This window comes from Pseudovirgaria hyperparasitica (genome assembly GCF_010093815.1).
Source record: "Pseudovirgaria hyperparasitica strain CBS 121739 unplaced genomic scaffold EJ05scaffold_1, whole genome shotgun sequence".
In the NCBI taxonomy this organism is placed as follows: domain Eukaryota; kingdom Fungi; phylum Ascomycota; class Dothideomycetes; order Acrospermales; family Acrospermaceae; genus Pseudovirgaria; species Pseudovirgaria hyperparasitica.
The window spans coordinates 1,149,058-1,167,826 of NW_022985549.1; the positions used below are offsets into that span (position 1 = coordinate 1,149,058).

The following is an 18,769-nucleotide window of genomic DNA, read 5'->3' on the forward strand; positions in this document are numbered from 1 at the left end:
CGTGTCCACGGTGAGGAAGCTTGCTTGACTAAGCAAGAGCTTAGCGGCGTCCGTCCTCTCACATCTATGAAGCGTGCGCTGCTCACTACTCACCCCTATCTATTCTACGTTACTCAGACACATGTCACCTTACCATCACAAATGCCTTGGTCTTCCATGTAGTGATATTTATCAGACTTAAACCATCTTTATATTAGTCCACAGGTTTCGATGTGTCTCAGGCCGCCCTACCCTCACCGGCTATGCCAAACCAGTAAGGGAATATACGGATGTCTGTTCATGGCTTGCTTTCGGCTTCAACAGCGTCTGCCATCTCGCCAAGTGTACCATACATGCGGTCGTAAATGGCACCTTCTCGATTGCCCATTGCTGCACCCTTCCTTGCAATCCATACACTCCTGATTCCTACCTTTTGTGCCGGCTGGTGATCATGGAACTGGCTTTGCGCCGTCTGGAGTACCTGAGCCTTCTCAACTCCTAGGTGCTCCTTGACATATTCCAGCATATACTCAAAGTTGCGAAGATCCGGCTTGTATGAGCCAATGTCCTGTGCTGTCAAGATGGCGTCGAACTTCACGCCCGCGAGTGGGCCAGCATTGGTCTTCGCGAATGATGCACGGTCGACATTTGATAGGACTACGAGCTTATATGTCTTGCTGAGCCGTCGCAGTGCGTCAACCGTGTCTGTGAAAGCTGGCCACTCGCCGACAGTATTTCCGAACGCGGTGCTCTCTTCATTTGTGGGTATAGGCAGGCCCATCTGCTCTGCGAATTGCTGATGCACAGTCGCGAGGAGCTCATTGTATGGCTTTGATGGGGTCCGGGTCTGCTGGTCAGCCTCCAACTTGTGGAAGGCATTCATCAACTCTTCCCTAGTCGCAGAGGCCTTGGAATCATCCTTGGTCAGAAGTGGTTGCAGAGCGGTAATAATACCGCCTTCCCAGTCGATCAAAGTACCATAAACGTCGAAGGAGAGTACTTTGTAGTCGAGAAGGTTGATTGTAGATGTATCCTTAGCCATCGTGATGCGGGTACGGCAACTTGCTTGGGAATTTTTCTGGAAATTTTGTTTTCTCCTGTCATCGTTAGCTTTGAGGTAATATCTATATTCAATTGTCTAGTCATCGCAAGAACAACAGGGCGTAGACGTCGATCTTGGCGGCAAGGACCCCGCAGAGGCACCAAGCAACAAGGCGTATACACACACTTGCCGCTTATGGGTAATTAAAGGTTCATCCATGGATGTCCGATGTGGATATGCCAAGATGAGATATTATGCGCATAACCAAGCGGGAACCATTAATACTGTGGTGACATATTGTCAATGCTTTCTAGATCGATCCTGCGCGCTGGTCGATCAGCCATCACATCATATATGTTCTAGAGAAGCATTCACTACACTCAATACCAAGGTGGTCTTGATCAGCGGACATAATATTTCTTATCATGATCTGCTATAAAAGAACTACCATGATCATATCGCAACTTTGTCGGTGTCTTAACATATTGCAAGCAAATGTCGGCCCCAAAAGCGGCACTAGAGCCATCGTCGCAGATGTCGCCGCTAAGAGCAATTGTGCAAGTGACATTCTTGGGACGTGCGTCTGGTTTCTTCTTCTCTGCTCCGACAATATATTTCCATCCTCGCTTCGACTCGGGTTCAGCCCAGGTCAGTCGATATTTCAAGCATACATTTCAAGTTCAATGGCTTCGCCGTGAGACGAGGGTTGTGTTTTGAACGAGATGACGATGGTCAGTGATCCGAGTTCCTCCGCGGCCTCAGCCCCGGAGCACGAGGGACACGAGCAACAACATGCCAAGTCTGAGAAGAAAGTCTCACTTCCTAAAAGGATGTGGACGAGCTTGGATTTGGATCTGCCAACGGTATTGATCATGGCAAAGTACGAATGCTGCTGTGGAAGTTTACACACGTAACTAATATTGATACAGGGGTGCCTTGCCACCTGCTATTGTTCTGGGAATGTAATGAATGCCAGCATCAATGCCTTCATCTGATACTAACGGATAACAGGCTTCAGGCTAATGTCATTATTACCGAATTTAATACCCTTGGGTACTTGGTCGCCATTGCCTCTGTCCTGGGGATGTGCATCTTACCTCGCGCCAAGTTTCTGCAATTTATGATAACAAATGTGGTCATGATTTGCGTGGGTGCGGCGGTGGTTCTCCTGGAGATATATTGTTCTGTAAAAGCAAGACAGCACACTGCACCACCTCCAACATCTGCGAAGCCCACTTACAATTCCTCAGCATCGGCTGTGTGCGCCATATGGCTCTTCTTCATGACATGGTTAATCAATACCATAAGAGCCAAACACCCGCAATCTGCACTACCGACTGTCCTTGTCAGCATTTTCGTCGATGTTGCTTCGATCTACGGTGCCAATTTCACGACTATGACCCAAGGGATCACATTCACTAAACGTTTGCTCGAATCCTTTCTATTGGGTTTCGCCATAGCGACTGGTGTCTCACTGTTCATCATTCCGGTTACATCTAGGTCTGTCGTATTCAAGGAGCTTACTGGGTACATTGGACTGCTTCGAGCGACTCTGCAAGGCCATTCAGCTTATTTTGAGAGTCTGCGGAACGGGGACTGGCTCTCATTCGAAATGGCCGATGGGCAGAAGCAAGGAAAGGGGCTACACAACAAAGCAGCGAGAGATATTCAGACCACACTAAACAAACTTACGGAGCTACATGGCAAAGTGGTAGGTGACCTGCCTTTTGCCAAATCCGAATTTGCCATTGGCTACCTAGGAGGTGATGACATTGGCAACCTGTTTAAACTTCTAAGGATGACACTTTTGCCAATGACAGGCCTTTCATCTATTGCCGACGTGTTCAGCCGTCTGGCTGATCTAAACAATCTGAATACATTCCGTGCCGGCATAGGTATGGAATCTGTCAACGAGGAGCAACGTCACACAATGATCAAGGAGTGGCAGGAAGTCATGAATACAGTACAGCCTACCTTCCAATCCATTATCGATGTGATGGATGAAGGTCTGCAGCATGTGCTGTACACGTTGAAACTTGCAAAGCCTCCAAAGAAGACAGGCAGTGCTTCAGACTCCAACGATGTGGAGAAGAAGGCGGTACCGAGTCCAGGGGATGAAGGTTTCTCGGACTATCTCCAATTGAAGAGCCAGGAGTTCTACGAAGGGAAAGAAGTGGCCCTGCGGACGTGGTGCGAGGACAAAGGCATACAATTGAGCGCTGATTTCTTCCACCACAAACACGATCCATTAGCCCAGGACCTGCTGAATGAAACTGCCAGCCAAGACTCGATCCTGCAACGCAATCAACGACAATTGTTCATTTTGCTCTATATGGAGTTCCTACTCTACAATATCAGTCAAACTATCTTGGATCTTACGAGATGGGCAGATGGACGAGTGGCCAGTGGCAAATTGTCAAAGAGAAGATTGATTTGGCCCAATATGAAGCGACTCCGTAAATGGTTCAAGAGCGCCTTCGGTCACCAAGAGGACAGCGACGCCCATAGACTTGAGGACGGGGCAGGATTAGGGAAGACTTACGACCTAGGTTCAGCCTACAATAACAAGAGGGATCCGGAACATCTACCGCCCTCGACATCTTTCCAGAAATTCGGTAATTTGATCAGGTCTATCCCCAAGTTTCTACGTTCGTCTGAAGCTTCATTCGGATTTCGAGTTGCGTGTGCTACCATGTCTGTTGGTATCGTAGCGTTCCTGCACGATACGCAGAGCTTCTTCAACAAGCAGCGATTGGTGTGGGCAATGATCATGATAGCAATCAGCATGAATCCGACATCTGGTGCTAGTGTGTTCAACTTCGTTCTACGCGTGGTTGGTACCTTCTTAGCTGTGGTCGCCTGCTTCGTTGCTTATTACATTGTTGATGGTCACACTGCTGGCATAATCGTCTTCGCATGGGTTTTCATCACCATGTTCTTCTACATCGTGTTGAAACAACCGCGATTCCTCATCATCGGCCTCATCTCGATTGTCACCGTCGTTCTCGTTCTAGGATATGAGCTCGACTCTCGCAAACTAGGCCGAGCAGCATCTGAAGCCACTGGACAGCCTTACTATCCTATCTACGAACTTGCCCCTTACCGCTTGGCTTGCGTAGCTGGAGGACTGTTCGTCGCTTTCATCTGGAACTTCTTCCCCTATCCAATCACCGAGTACTCGGCTCTCCGTAGCAGTCTAGGAGGCTCTCTCTACCTCCTAGCAAACTACTACTCTATCGTCCACGAGACAGTCAAAGTCCGCCTGCACGATGCCGAGGGCGATGCGGGGGACAAGAACAGCCCAGGTCGGAGACTCGAGAAAGAGCGCTTGCGGGTCTTCTCCAAGCAGATGATGATGTTCACGCAGATGCGGACAATATCAGATTTTACGAAATGGGAGGTCCCGATCGGAGGCCGTTTCCCGAAGGATACATACGACTCCATCATCCAAAGCGCGCAAAAGTAAGCACCCTGCACAATTCTCCCTCGGATCATGCATACTTACATTAAATCACAGTATACATAACTACAGCTCCCTAATCTCATTCGCCTCCCGCACGTATTCCGCCCCTAGTCCTTCCTCTTCCTCGCCCGACAATTCGACCGAATGGGTCTCCGACTTCCGCCGGCTGACAGCATCGATTCGCCCAACATCACACGCCATAACATCCACTCTCTCACTGCTCTCCGCATCCGTAACCAACGGCCTGCCTCTCCCGCCCTACATGACCGTCCCACACCCGTACGCCCTCGCCAAGCAGCTCGAAGAACTCGACCGCGACATCCTCAGCGTACGCCACGTCGCAGAGCCCGGATACGCTGCGTTCGCGGTGATTCAGATCAGTGCGAGGTGTCTAGTGGAGGACTTGGAGAGACTGCTAAGGGGAGTCAGAGAATTGGTCGGAGAGTTGGATTTCAGCTTTCATGTCGTGAGTACGGGAGATGCGGGCAGCAGTGAGGAGACGTTGGTAAAGGCGGACAGGGAGAAGGCTGATTGAGGAATTATGATGGCGGTAATATATGGCTACTAATTGCGATGCTAAGCGCATTGATGGCTCCATGGACACAAGGGCTGAGAAGATAGAACTTGCATTAATACGGCGAAACGTGAGGTGAGGTGTACGCGACGTCGACCTTGGTCCCCGCGCACGCATTGTATCCCGTTATTCTCCGTAGGTCCTGTACTGTATAAACAACGACGTCGATCACGACGGTCTCTCCATTTCCCTGTCCTTGACATTCCTCTGACACTTCACAGCATCAAGCAAGCTAATTCCCCATATCTACTACTCAATGCCATATCCATGCATATCACAGCGCAATCCAAATTCCATGCACGACCTAGAGTCCCCAACCTCCATGAGCTCACAGCCATCACCCCTCTCAACGACATCCACGACCATCCGAAGAACCAAGCCCTAGTGTTCCAAAATATACAAGTTTCAATCCCCAGCCAACATACAGTATTTTAACGCGCATTACCAACCCCTCACAACATAAATAAACATATGTTCTGCCTCTTCCTCTTCCAATCTTCCCCAATTTCCATCAGAATTGGTATACTTGAGCAAACTCGACAACCCCCTAAAACCAACAAAACATCGATTCTCTTTCACCTTAGCCCAAGCAATCCCTTCCAGACCACATTCTCCCCACATATACATCATCGTCTTAAATTTCCCCCCTCCCTCATATCCCAGCCCCCTTCCCCAAAACCTTCCACTCTCCTCGCCAATATGTCCGAACCCCAGCACCCCGACCCCCAACTAAACACCTCCCCCTCCCAAACACGCACGAAAGAAGAAATCACCTGCGCCCTCCACCACGCCGAAACAATTCTAGCCCGCCTAGCAGCAATGCAGCCAAGCGTGGAGGCAATGAACGTAAGGTCCCAGTACGAGGTCTGGAAGGTGAAGCATTCGATGCTGCGGCGGCAAGCAGGACTGCGAAAGGAGCTGCAGACGCAACACCAAGAGTTCTACGAGAGCAGTGAGAGGTACGATATAAATCAGCAGGAACAAGGGCGGGAAGTTACAAGTAAGGCAGACGCTCATAAAACGGCTATCAAACAGCCAAATCCCCTATTCCACGCCCATGCACAGCACGGGAATATGAAGACCGGGGGACACAGACATGAATACACAACCCACCACACACATATTCCCGCACAGCAAGCACAGCAAGAAGCCACCGAGAACCCAGCAGAGCCTCGAAAAAACACTATCAATCAGCCAAATCCCCGACTCCACACCCACACCCAGCACGCAAAAACTGCTACCAAGCAGCCAAACCCCAGATCTCACACGCCCACGCAGGCCATCCCACACGCACCATCACCACCACACCGCCTCCCCCGGCCACACATCCCATTCGCCGAGTGCTGCCCGTACCCAGCTATGTATTCCGCTACCACGCGGGTGTGCAACAGCCCGCCTAGCCCGCCTCTTGTTAGCCATCCTCCACCTCCCCTGCCTCCTCGTGCTTGTTCTGCGGCTACGGCATCAGCGGCTCCTGTAGCTACAGTACCAGATATAGCTGCGGTGCCGGCAGACGCGGTCACGGAGACGGGGTGTTTGGGTAGTGGTGTGGTGCGTAGCGAGGAGGACAGCGGGTGGATGTGTGTGCCTGTGTGGCGGGATGTGGAGGAGGATGTCGAGGAGGAAGGGGATGAGGAGGAGGGGGAGTCGTCGGATTTTTTGTATGAGGTTGGGGGTGAGGAGGTTGGGAGTGAGGGGGGAAGTGAGAGTGAGAGTGGGGAGGAGGAGGGATGGGAGATTCTGTGAGGGGGGGAGGGCTTGAGGTAGATAGTGCAAGCCAGTGTCTGTCTTATCTGACATGGATGTCTCTTAGATCTTTTCTTATGATGCGTGATATATCCTGATTTCCTCTGTTGGATATGCTTTTTATTTTCATGTCTGTATGTAACGCAGATTCCTTCCAAGCTCTTAGGATACCGCATTTTCAGTATCATGTTGACCTCTACGCGAATCTCCCTCGAGGCTACATCATAGATCATAGCAGTCGTGTATGTCGTTCTTTATCAGTCACAGCAAGCCTGGTAGATGCATGAAGAGAAATGTTCACCGAAACCAAACAAGACAAGACATCATCATGGTATGAGAACGTCAAACTTCTCTTATTCCTATCTTTTGCTATACGCGCCGTCTCCCACTTACCAAGAGACAGCGCAACTCGTCTTCACAAAAGTCCTCTGACTTCCTTGCCGTCGATAGTGCTTCTAACAGCACTCGACACTAGGCTTTCACGCTTCAGAAGAGCCCTGGGCGTCCGTCCGCGTATGTAATACAAGATTAAACAAAAGGAAACTAGTATGTCAGCCAGACGGCCAAGCGAAGTTGAAATACTCCAGAAAACGCATGTACCTGCGGCCAATAAACGTGGCACTGTGGTAAGTATGCAAAAGAACCAGCACAAGCCAACTCCAAAGACTCCCCTCTTCCCCTTTATAAAATGCAGCCAAACCCCGTAAGATGTGTTCGTAGCGTCGTGCTAGGTATGCGAAAAGAGCGCAAGGCCACAAGAAGATGACAGAAAGAAAATAAGACCGCATGGTGCTTAATCGACAAATGAGAGTATCCAGCGTGACTACAATCGATGTGGCTCTGATGACGGAGCGGTAGACGCGTCGCTGGTATTTTTGCTGGCGCTGCGCGATTTCTGCTCTTCCTTGCGCTTGACCAAAAGACTCTTGAAAGCTCCAAGCCACCGGAACAGACCATCCTCGTCTGTCGCACAGCAGCGATAGTTTCGCTCTTCAGATATGATCTGCATGCAATGGATCTTAGTCTTCGAGACAGGATCAATCTCGACAACGTCTGTGATGTTGTGAAACGGGACGATCAGGTTTGCGCTGTACTCGCTTTGGTCTTTGTAAAAGGCCAATGTTTTTGCACGTAAGACCACCCAGAGCTTCTTCCATTGCCGTACGCCTCGTTTTGATTTGAGGAGATAAAGCCAGCCCTGGCAGACTACGCGTTCAGAATCCATACGCGGTGCATGTTGATTGCTGGGTTTGCGTTGTGTCGTATTCGAGGTATTGGATACGCCATATACGGCCTGTGCTTTTGTATTTGGTGATTGTGCGTTGTTGGGGTTGGAAAGGGAAAGATTAGATTCAATAACGCCCCCGGGACCTGCAGTGTCTGAAAAGTCTGAATAAGAGCCTTGCTCGTTGCCAGAGTAGTTTGCCGTATACGAAGCGTTCCTAGGATTGGAGTATCCTGTGCGCTGTGGTATAGGTATTGGCTGTCGCGAACTGGACCGCATGTCCTCTGACGAACTCGACACGATCCCTGCAGTCGATCTTTCGAAGCCTTGAAATGCATCCTTCTGGCCGGTTGGACTTGTGAGAATCATGTCCTCTTCGTCTTCGTCAATGCGAGCTTCTGTGCGTACCAGCTCCACCCAGTCTTGTGCCTCCTTCTCAGTCTTGGCAGCAAGGTGGAAGTTCCGTGATGGGGTGAAGAGCGCGAACACGTACTCATTCTTGCCCTTAGGGTCCTTCTGGCGAGCAACGGCAGTCAGCTCACTCAAATTGATCTGATGTCGAAGCTTCGTGGCGTCGGCATCTTTGTAGAGGGAGAGGACGTTCGGGCGGAGGACAATGTATATGGTTTTCCAGCTCTGCCCTGATTAGTCTGCATCGAAGCGCAAATAGCCATCTCGACAGACCTTTGTTCTTCGGGTCCTTTTCAATATCTGACCCTGCTTTAGCACTCGGTCAAAGTCGAAGCTGCCGTTCTGATTGACTGGCGAGAAGACTTGAAGACCATGCATTCCAGGTTGTGCCGGTATCTGGTCTTGAGGAGGCGGTAGTTTCATGTCGAGGTAAGGTACGCGTCTTGCGACGTCTCGGTCGTTTGATTTAGAAGCAGTAGCTGAGGTAGCCATACTCGCGACTGGTAGGGCAGACAGCAGGCCGGTAAAATTATCCAAAAAGTGTGTGAGCGAGTTGAAGAGATGGTGGAATCCAAGAACGTGTAGGCTACCGAATCATAGTCGCATCGAACTCGCAGAGCTCTGTGAAAGGGTATCTGGGAAGAGGATACTGTGATATTACTTTTGTCGCCTGACGAGTTAGCAAGTATAAGAGAGAAAAGGAGAAGAAGCACAGAAAAGGCGTGTTAAGACGATGGGGAAAGCGTGGAACGTGGAGCGAGTATGTTAAGGATAGAGGTGAAACTGTAAAGCGCCCACCACCACGAATGGGAAAGTGGAGCTGGGATGGACACGGCGGACAGTGTGCAGTGGCACTCGAGTTTGGCGGCACGGGCGCAGAATGAGGGGCAGGCAAGGGGCTCCTTGGTCCCCAAATCAAGGGTTTTTGGCGCTCTCTCAGGGCTTAGGCACGCACCGGTCACGGGCCATGGATTCATTAACTTGGGATCCATCAACTTTGCTTCACACTTCGCGTCTTGGCCACACCCACCACTGAACCACTCCTCATCTCACTTCGTGCCCTTCCAGCCTTGATCGCGATCTCTGTTAGGGTCTATCTGGTTCTGCACCCTCGACTTGCTTGCCTTAGCACAATGACCGGCTTGTTGTCTCTTTCGTCGTCCACTGCTTCTTCTACAACGCAGATTCACGATGGCACGAGCACAGCACATCCTCAAACACTCTCTCGACACTACAAGCATGACACGACTCCTGCTTGACATATCTTCTCCGTGGTCGAGTTGTGCAAACGCGTTGCTAGGATGCCGCTGTAGAGGAAAAGCCACACATCATTTGCTGCCAGCCTGCTCAGTGCACCTCTGTTCAGAACGTTCGCGCAATGCGAATACTTCAATTCGTCGTGAACTGTACGTAGTTAGGACAATACCAGCTCCTGGCTGCGTATCAGACTTCACTTCTCTAGACTCCGTCTGTATGCATGCATGCAATCATCCGCCATCGAGACACTGCCTTGTATCTACAGCGTCATAAGGTCATTTGCTTCGCTAGGATTTTTTGCCCCCGACCGCCACGCTCCTCATCATGCTCATTTTACAACATGCCATCATCATACGCCAAAATCATGTGCTGTCAAAACTCAATTCACAATGCCGATGCCGCTGGACGGATTCGCTTCTGGTGCTAGACTCCCTTCGATGCGACGTTTGGCCTCTTGCTTCTCTTCGTTTGTTGGGTTGGCTTTGCGCATATCTGGCGTATGCGGTGCGCGCTCTGGGCTGTGTCCTACTGACATGCCAACACGGATCTACGAATTATCAGTCTTGTCCCCTCAAGACAGGCATCAGAAGCACATACCAAAGTCTCCAGGGCCCCATTCGAGTTCTCGACCATGTCCTCATCCCAGACCATCTGACCTGGCTCAAAGAGCAACAGGATAGTACTCCCACCTAAATCACTCAGCAATGTCCATGTGCCTATCCACTTACTTTTTGTCACTCACCAAATTTAAAGTAGCCAAGCTCCTCAGCACGACTGACTTTCTCGCCCGCTTTACGTGTAATGACAGTGCTTCCGACCATCATAGCCCCAACACAGATCACCATTACTCTGCCATGTGTGACTGAGTCTATCGGCACGCAGACACGTACGTTTTCACCATAGACATCCAATGCAGACCGGATGGCCATTGGGTTGACCGTGTAGTACTCTCCTTCGATAAGCTTCGGCTCGTCCATCACTCCGTCCACTGGTATATGGAATCGGTGATAGTCTTGTGGAGCCAGCCGGAAGATACCCAGCGCGCCACCTTGGAAGCGTTTCACGTCATCGGGGTATGCATTCCCGAGTAAACGTTCAACTGTGAACTCTCGGCCTTTGACCCAGATGTTCTGCGCAATTTCTAGCGTATTGAACACCACCGAGCGACAGTCAGCTGGCGATACGATGACTTGTGGATCATCAGGTGCCGAGCAAGGACGCGCGTTTGGCTTCAGTGCGCGGTAGAAGAATTCGTTGAAGCTCTTGAACTGCTCCGTCGGTAGCAGTACTTCGGACATGTCCAACTGGTGAAAGTTGATGAAACCCTGAATCTGTGCAGTAGACGCTGGGTCGTCGTACTTTTTACCTTGCTTGATACTGAGAGACTTCAAAAGCTTGCGGACTACACCAAATTAGTCTCTCCTCGTTCTGCAAAATGCCCCGACTTACTTCGATTCTTCTCCATAGTACTTGATTTGAAACCCTTGTACAACAGACGTATTCCGAGTCTTACGTACACACCCATGCGTTCCTCATTGATCTGACCTGTAATTCGGTCTTGAACCAAGATGTTGGCCGAGTTAGCGCCAAGTTTGTATCCGCCGTAGGTGATCTTTGAAACGACTTTCGAGTACCATTTACGCTGAGCCTGGCTTGAAGTCACGAAGCCGGCCATGACAATGTTGTTCACTTGCCTCCAGTCTTGACTTGCACAAGTTGCAACATGTGTGATAATGTCAGCGTCGGATTTTTTGTTCAAGCGAGGCTGGTGACAGATCGGACACTCCCGAATCTCAATGACATGCTCTTCACCCTTGTCGTCTGCTAGATCGTCTCTCGACAGATGAGCACCTTCTTCGCCTGGCGTACCAAGTGGTGGTTGTTCAATAGCAGGAATAACAGAAGTCGTTGATCTGTTGTTGAGAGGGGTCTGCGTTCCGGATGGCGTGAGTGTGCCAGGTGTATCGTCAGCATCCGTACTCGAGCTGGCTGTGAGACTCCGCATCATACTGCTTGACAACGAATGTGCCGTTGGCTCCCGCGTCTTGTTAAGTTGGTCTTCCAAGCAGATGACTGCTTGATCAAACGTCATCTGCGGTCCTTCAGGCCCGTCTTGACCAGCAAACCTCGAGAAGAAACCGTCGATAGTGGACTCATGCAAAGTAGAGCCCAGATTGTCCAGCATAGTGGTGAGCTCAATTTTGTCAATCATGCCACTGTCGTCGGCATCGTACTGTTTGAGCATCGCTCTCCAGAACTGTTGTCGTAGTGCAAGGTAGGGTAAGTACTTAGCACGAATGTACAGGACTGGTGAGTGTTTGGACTCCCACTTGTCTTTGTTCTTCATCTCTATCGGAATGGTAAAGCTTCTGAGTTCTGTGTCGTCGGCGGCTTGAGGGCTCACGTTGATCGCAGGAATACCACTGTTGCCGACCGTAGTATCACTCGAAGGTGCTACTTGAGGCACACTTAAAGAGGACGAAGTGCTCGTAGCGGAAGCTGTGGCGACTTGGTCTGAAGGCAAAGCGTTCGACAAGTTTTGTGACTTGAGCGGTGCTTTTCCTAGTTTGTACAAGCTATTGGCGGAGGTCGAGCGAGATATCGGCAGACGGAATCTAGATTTTTTGTTTTCCGCATTCAATGGAGGCGAGTCAGATGGCTGTGGTAGCTTATACAGACCAGTCGACTGGTCGGCCTCAGGCGAGACAGACAGGGCTTTCTCCATAGGAAAGTCAGCTTTGCCTATGAAGTCATTACCGGAAAATTTGTCCTTGTCAATGACGGTAAAGTTGAGTGAGTATGTCTTTTCGTGTTTTAGGACTTGGAATACCAGTTTCTCCTCGAAGACGGGATTCAAGTTATGGCGAATTACGCGTGTGCGATAGGTCTTTCTGCCCAGCGATGTGACAACGAAAGGATCCATATCGAAGGAAGTCCTCGTCACTGCACGGGGGTTAGATTTATGCTATTTCTTGCGATTGGGGAACTTACTATTCTTCTCGGGGGGCAGATCTGTAATCTTCACGACCTCGAGGAACAGAACACCGGCGACCTCAGATTTGTCCGAGAACTCGTATCCTCGAAGAGTGGCCTTTCTCTTCAGATTTCTCATTCTCAGTCTGCGCTTCCTCTTCTCCACATCCTCTTTCTTATCGTCATCAATCTCGGAGCTGCTATCCTCTTTATCCTCATCGCGCTCGCCGAGACTTGACATGCGATCGAGCGAATCTTCCTCCTCATCCCCGGGGCTCATGATGATGAAGCTCCTGAACTTCTCAAGAGTCTGGGCAGCAGACGAAGAAGGATTTTGTGTATCAACTAGGGTGAACTGTATGAGGACTTCGCCGGTCACAACGCTCTTCTTCTTGCCAGTCTTGCGGGACTCTAGTTTGTACCATTTTTGCTGCGAGTAGGTCAGGAAAGGGCCATCTCACACGGTGAATGGACGGGTTCGCTCATGTACCTCTGCAATTGTGGCCTCGCTGCTGAAGATCTCCTCCAATGAGATATCAAACTCTCCCATGTAGTCTTTTCCAAACCGATCCTTATCCCAGCATACTGCCTCGAGCAGCAGGCTTTGGACTCCCACAATGGGAAGGTCAAAGGTCTGGTTCCATTCAGGGTTCAGAGTCTTGCTAATAACGGGAGTGGCTTCTTTGGCATCGCCGAGAGTGAGGACGAGGTACTATATGGAGGGTATTCAGAATCGCTCTTCCATGTCGAGACTGAAGATCACATACTGGGTCACTTGTACCACTCTTGTCCTTCGCTGCAAGGTCGCGAGCCTGTCGACACAGTGTCAGTCTTCAAGCAGACGAGATACAGCAGAGAATCATGAATCACCTTGATGACAGTGGTCCGCAGCACCAATCCAGTATGTTTGATGTCAGCCATGCGGGCTTTTGGACTCTGACTTCGGCTTGAAGGACCGCTGGGAGGGTTAGAAGCAGTGCTGCCGTTGAAGCTCTTGAGTCGATTAGGCAGACTAATGCGCGAGGCAAGCGTAGGTCGAGGCATAGTGAATGGAAAGCTCGGCAGGGTAACGAGCGAGGAGAGGTCAAGCTATCCAATCGCACGCGGCGTAATCGTCGTCATCCACCCCGAGGGGATCGACCGGGCGGGTGTGTGTTGACTGGCGTCAGGGTACAACTTGGGAAGTGAAGGGCACGTCCCTGAAAGTCCGGATTACAGGCACACGTAAACACTGCTTGGTGCCTGATCAACCAATATGGATGCGGTAAACAGGACCAGCGACTTTTGGTGGTGGGGGAGGGGGGCAGACTTGGCTAGAGGTTTGAGTAGGTACCAAAGTTCGAGAAAGGCCAAGAAGTCGACTGAAGGACAATACAGCAACACTCGAGCAGGTACGATAAAGGGAGATATATATATGTGTATGTGTTTGTGTGCGTATGTGAGAGAGAGATACAAGATGTGTTAGGGATGAGAGAGCGACGAGAAGTAAGAGGCACAGGAAAATAGGACTCGTGTAATATGGCGGAGACAAAGCAGCAGCACGCACTGTTGGTATAACTGAATGAAAATGATCCACAGACCTGGGAGGGAACCCCCATCACCAGAAGAAGAAGTTGGCGGCGCGGGGGCTGAATTGCGCTCTTTCGCTAGCTACAGTACAGCTGGCGACCTGGGACCTTCTCCTGCCCACAACCACAACCGCGCCTCCAGTCACCACAAAACTCACTTCGCATCATCCGGGATGACCTGGCCTGGATGATCTGAGACATTTAATTTCTTCTCCTCATATCTTCTCGGTCGTCTATTGATTAATACTACATCCATGTCTCCATTCCGTTGACGCACGGCTGTGGATGTCCGTGGGATGGCGATGCTGCGTCCGACTTGAAGTCTACTATGAGCAGAATTGTATTCTCTATATATGATTCTACTGCCCTTCAAGACTTCTATCCTGCTGAAGCAACGGATACGCAATGCTGATCCATGCCGGTCTCTCGTATTCCGTGTTGCTGTCGTCCGTATAGGGCTGATTCCGACGAAAAATGAATAACGCCAGACACCTGTCATCCCAATGCCGCTAAAAATACATTACAACATACATGTACGATAAAACATCTGAACATGACACCTCAGGCTGCTGGAGCTGCTGCGACCAGCTCTGGCTTTTCCATGGCCGTCTCGCTGAAAATGTTGGGCCAGACAAACATCTTCTCCTTGCCAGGTGACATGGCAGCGAAGACTGGGACCGCCTTGCTGCTGGAAGCCCGTCTCCACATGTTCGCACGTGGGTTGAACTTTGCTGGCATGCCTTCGCCCTTTGTTCTCTCCTCATCAGCCTTGGCGATCGCTGTCAGCTCGCGCTGGATGTCGGCAAACGTGTCGAACGGGATGTAGTCGAGTTTGTTCTCGATGCAGTACTCTTCAAGCCTCAGTCCACGACGAGCGAACAGAACGTCGGCGTTTCGTGCAGCTGGCAGGTCACTGACACCGTCACCGATGAAGACGATCAATGGCACCGTACCGTTCTCGCAAGCCATCGTGACGGCTGCGCGTGCGTCCTTCATGGAGATGGCCTTGTCGTGTCCCTTTTCGTTGTCGTGAAGCCATTCCACTTTCCAGTCGCGTCCGTCTTCCGAGATGTGCGCGTCGTTGGCAACAATGTCAATGTGCTGCGAATCTTCCTCGCCGAGGAAATGGTCTAGCACACGGCGAAGTACAGGCTTCAGACCAGCCGAGATGACGTTGAATGGGATGTCGTTATCAAGGCAGAACTGGTGGAACTCCATGAAGTCGGGGTCAATCTCAAGTGCATCTTTCATGACTTCAAAGCCGTCCTCGAATGGCACGTTCAGAGAACCCCACATCTCTTCCGAGACATCGCGGAAAGTGCGCTCTCCGCTGTTGATCTGCCTATCGAGAATCTCACGACGTTCGCTACCGCAGCCAAAGGCGTTGAAGAGAATGTGACCAGTGTCTTGCATGAAGATGGTCCCGTCAAAGTCGGAGAAGCACACAATCTTTCTTCGAACCCCCATGTAGGAGTTGTTCTGTCTGAGAGCAGGACGAGGCATCTTGAGCTCTTTGACCTCATGTGCAGGGGGTGTGATAGCAGAAGGAGCCATGATGAGGGGGGAGATATCTGATTGTGAGGGGTCGATGGTGGAGGAGTCTGTGACAGTTACTTTACTGTGAGCCAGTGGAATGGTCGTCTGGATATATATTGCCCGCAGGCAGTGACGTTACACGGGTGCTCATCTCACAAGAGGACGCCAGCCGTACCGTACCAGAATTCGATCCCTTATCGTGGACCCTGGACATGGCGTTTGGGCTGGTGTTGAATAACAATGCCATGCAAAGAGTGGTCGAAGCGACTGTACTGATTGGACACGGGGTTTCGATAGTGCATCTCCAGACGCAGTTCGACGTCAACGGGCACGGGCACGAAGACAACGCGACTGTAACTTTGACTAGAGCAAGCGTTCCATGCATCTAGCATGTGAAAGTGGCCCCGCCATCGCAGTCAGACGCGGGGAGTGCTTTCTCACGCTTCTCTGGGTCTAATTAGGAGGAGGATTCGATCAAGAGCTCGTTGACAGGAAACAGATCACATCAGACAGCAAGACGCACCCTTGCACGGCGTAATGCACTCCGATGCTCGACTGGTGGCTCTCCTACGTCACGCCCAAGACGAGACAGAGTCAGTACCAGGATAGTACAGTATGATAGTATCCCGTCCATGTTTACAGTACTTCTGAGGCCAATTGCACTTGGATCAAACGGCAGTTGGCTCGCTCGTTTCCAACGGTAGATGGACCGATCGACCAGTCTAGCCGGCGATCCACGTTCACTCAGGTAGAGCCTCCTCTGAGGGGGCAGTACCAAGATATCAAGCTTCGAGATCCACCCACATTAACCTCCGTGTTACTTGCCACATCGACTTTTTCCAGATCGTGATGTTGGTACTCCATTGTTCCCGGCCGACAGTCACGTCAGCCAGCTCGAGCGTTGGATGCGGTGAGCCCCTCGATGGCACGACATGGCGCTGCAGCAATTTTTGCGTTGGTCCCGAATGCAGTATCCACCGTGAACCGTTGCGTCTGCCAATCAAACAGGGCCATACCGCATGAGGGTATGCCTGCTAACCCTGATAGGAAAGCCACGGTGGTAAGCGAGCGATAATGGATAACGTCGCGTCTAGCCCTCGAATCCTCAACAATAATACACCGCGCCTTGCACCATCCCGAGCGCAACATCGGCGATGCAGAAGCTTAAGTCTCATCTGTACGGGCCAGCAGAGACATATTTGTCGTCTTCATAGAGAGCTGTCGACCAGCTTCTGGGCCGTCATGATGCTTATCGCCCGCAGAGTGGTGACCTCAGCATACCGGCTGACTGGCTCTGTAGGACCTGATATACATGTCTGAGTAATTACTCGACCCAGCGGTAGAGGCCATGTACAATGACGGCACAAGTCAGCTGAACGATAGTTTGACCTTTGCGGGGCCCCCACCAGCCTTGCAGGACCAGAGCCAGAAACCAGAGACCAGAGGCAGAGACCAGAGACTTTCCCGCCTCCTTTTCCCATGATTTCACGGCAGTCGAACGGTCGAACGCAATGCACCGTCGAGACGAGCCCAGTCTCGCAACACATCCTTCCAGTCAACTCAGTGACTCGTATCCGGTAGACAATACGGAGTCTCCGTCACGTAGACAGAGTCTAGTATGTGCAATACTGTACAAACGACCTTGTAGCTTTACGTACACTTTTCCTCCCCTCGTACGCTTGTCGTCATGTCATGTATGCTGCTGCGTCTGCGCATACAGACGGTGTGGCATGGCAGGTATACCTGGGCTGACAATGATATTCTCATCTACAGTTTATCCACTCTTCCTACGACAGACAGACAGACAGACAGACAGACAGATATCTTGTCACAAAGTCCTGTCTGAAATGTTAGTAGTCGTGAGCTCTCGCTTACTTGTGAACTCACGAAGGACGCTATTGCGATATATGAGACATCAACACAGTCTCCCAAATATGCTCCTCTCCACTCCCACTATGACACTAACCATCTCCAACCATCCATCCATTCATTTCTAAAATATCAACAGTCAATCGCTAACTTCTCCCCTATTCCCTAACTCTCCGAACATTTTCTCCCACCCACTTTTCCAGTCCCTAGTCGTTCCCTGGTCCATGCCGCGCGATATCTGTATTACCTTCTCGTGTATCATGGGAGGAGAAGCTTTGTCCGTGACGGGCGCGCGCTTGGAGGATGATGGGGGTGGCGTGGATGGAGACGGAGATGTAGACGTAGACGTAGCCGTAGATGTAGATGTAGATGTAGATGTAGCCATGTATATATATGTATATATATATATAAGAGAATACAAAGACACGGATATTTCGATTTGATAATACTAGCTTCCGTGGATCATGATGGTTGGAAGAGGAGGGATATTAGATGCTGGACTAACGCAGGTGTTCTGTCAGACTATCTGGTGTTTTATACCTTCCCTCCTCGTCGTGCATATCAATTATACATGTATACATATATATATATATATATATACACGTGTATACTAAGATCTAGATAATCTGATGTAACCCCCCCCCCTCCCCCTCTTTCTCTAGCGAGACTAAATTACTACTGATACCTCGTGCTAATATATGCCTTGATGCTTTAGCTTCTATTTGTTCTGCTTTTATAAGTGCGCTGGGCGTGGGTGGTGGTGGTGGTGATGATGATGTGTAGATGTGTAGATGTCTAGTGGGTGTGGCTTCTAGGTTTTCTGGTTTTGTGAGTGTTTTGGTTGCTATGGCTGTGTGGTTGTGTGGTTGTGTAGATGGGTAGGTGGGTAGTTTAGTGAGTAGTTGAGTGAGTGGTTAAGTAGTTGAGTAGTCAAGTAGTCAAGCAGTCAAGCAGTCAAGCAGTCAAGCAGTCAAGTCCTCCAGCCATCTAGTCAACTAGTCACTCAGTCAAGAAAAAACTACCACAGAAGCAATATCCAAGCCATATGTTTCGTCCGTCCGGGATACATACCAAAAATCACTTTGTATAGTACTTGGCTACTTACCTACCCACCAACCTACTCATC

The 18,769-nt window shown here is 50.5% G+C and overlaps 7 protein-coding genes across 7 annotated transcripts; 3 read left to right on the forward strand and 4 right to left on the reverse strand.

Moving 5' to 3' along the window:
• Positions 1-75: 75 nt before the first annotated feature.
• On the reverse strand, positions 76-1,152 carry EJ05DRAFT_471756 (putative hydrolase). Its single transcript, XM_033743026.1, has one exon. It carries the CDS (start codon positions 1,019-1,021, stop codon positions 278-280), a length of 744 nt encoding a protein of 247 aa, XP_033605247.1. The 5' UTR covers positions 1,022-1,152; the 3' UTR covers positions 76-277.
• Positions 1,153-1,347: 195 nt separating this feature from the next.
• On the forward strand, positions 1,348-5,393 carry EJ05DRAFT_534275 (uncharacterized protein). The gene is made up of 4 exons (XM_033749177.1): positions 1,348-1,901; positions 1,951-1,983; positions 2,033-4,483; positions 4,539-5,393. Exons 1-4 carry the CDS (start codon positions 1,744-1,746, stop codon positions 5,017-5,019), a joined length of 3,123 nt encoding a protein of 1,040 aa, XP_033605248.1. The 5' UTR covers positions 1,348-1,743; the 3' UTR covers positions 5,020-5,393.
• A 2-nt stretch (positions 5,394-5,395) lies between these two features.
• On the forward strand, positions 5,396-6,804 carry EJ05DRAFT_516246 (uncharacterized protein; the record flags this gene model as incomplete). The annotated part of the gene is made up of 1 exon (XM_033748646.1): positions 5,396-6,804. Exon 1 carries the CDS (start codon positions 5,530-5,532, stop codon positions 6,802-6,804), a length of 1,275 nt encoding a protein of 424 aa, XP_033605249.1. The 5' UTR covers positions 5,396-5,529.
• Positions 6,805-7,627: 823 nt separating this feature from the next.
• EJ05DRAFT_481683 (PH-domain-containing protein) lies at positions 7,628-8,932 on the reverse strand (the record flags this gene model as incomplete). The annotated part of the gene is made up of 2 exons (XM_033745100.1): positions 7,628-8,665; positions 8,714-8,932. The coding sequence occupies 2 exons, from the start codon at positions 8,930-8,932 to the stop codon at positions 7,628-7,630; spliced, it is 1,257 nt and encodes a 418-aa protein (XP_033605250.1).
• Positions 8,933-10,076: 1,144 nt separating this feature from the next.
• On the reverse strand, positions 10,077-13,714 carry EJ05DRAFT_491095 (uncharacterized protein; the record flags this gene model as incomplete). The annotated part of the gene is made up of 8 exons (XM_033745952.1): positions 10,077-10,244; positions 10,295-10,386; positions 10,440-11,099; positions 11,147-12,640; positions 12,689-13,100; positions 13,134-13,382; positions 13,438-13,482; positions 13,541-13,714. 8 exons carry the CDS (start codon positions 13,712-13,714, stop codon positions 10,077-10,079), a joined length of 3,294 nt encoding a protein of 1,097 aa, XP_033605251.1.
• A 1,085-nt stretch (positions 13,715-14,799) lies between these two features.
• Positions 14,800-15,705, reverse strand: EJ05DRAFT_491096 (2,3-diketo-5-methylthio-1-phosphopentane phosphatase; the record flags this gene model as incomplete). The annotated part of the gene is made up of 1 exon (XM_033745953.1): positions 14,800-15,705. The coding sequence occupies one exon, from the start codon at positions 15,703-15,705 to the stop codon at positions 14,800-14,802; it is 906 nt and encodes a 301-aa protein (XP_033605252.1).
• A 1,399-nt stretch (positions 15,706-17,104) lies between these two features.
• Positions 17,105-17,810, forward strand: EJ05DRAFT_15870 (uncharacterized protein). Its single transcript, XM_033739391.1, has one exon. The coding sequence runs from the start codon at positions 17,286-17,288 to the stop codon at positions 17,769-17,771; it is 486 nt and encodes a 161-aa protein (XP_033605253.1). The 5' UTR covers positions 17,105-17,285; the 3' UTR covers positions 17,772-17,810.
• Positions 17,811-18,769: the final 959 nt, after the last annotated feature.

What these genes read in the sequence shown, in the direction of transcription:
- EJ05DRAFT_471756 (XM_033743026.1), bottom strand. Translation starts at nt 1,021, where the DNA reads ATGGCTAAGGATACATCTACAATCAACCTTCTCGACTACAAAGTACTC.
- EJ05DRAFT_534275 (XM_033749177.1), top strand. Translation starts at nt 1,744, where the DNA reads ATGACGATGGTCAGTGATCCGAGTTCCTCCGCGGCCTCAGCCCCGGAG. An exon ending in CCTGCTATTGTTCTGGGAAT is followed by an intron (nt 1,984 to 2,032) that starts GTAATGAATGCC and finishes AACGGATAACAG; the next exon opens with GCTTCAGGCTAATGTCATTA. An exon ending in ATCATCCAAAGCGCGCAAAA is followed by an intron (nt 4,484 to 4,538) that starts GTAAGCACCCTG and finishes ATTAAATCACAG; the next exon opens with TATACATAACTACAGCTCCC.
- EJ05DRAFT_15870 (XM_033739391.1), top strand. Translation starts at nt 17,286, where the DNA reads ATGCACCGTCGAGACGAGCCCAGTCTCGCAACACATCCTTCCAGTCAA.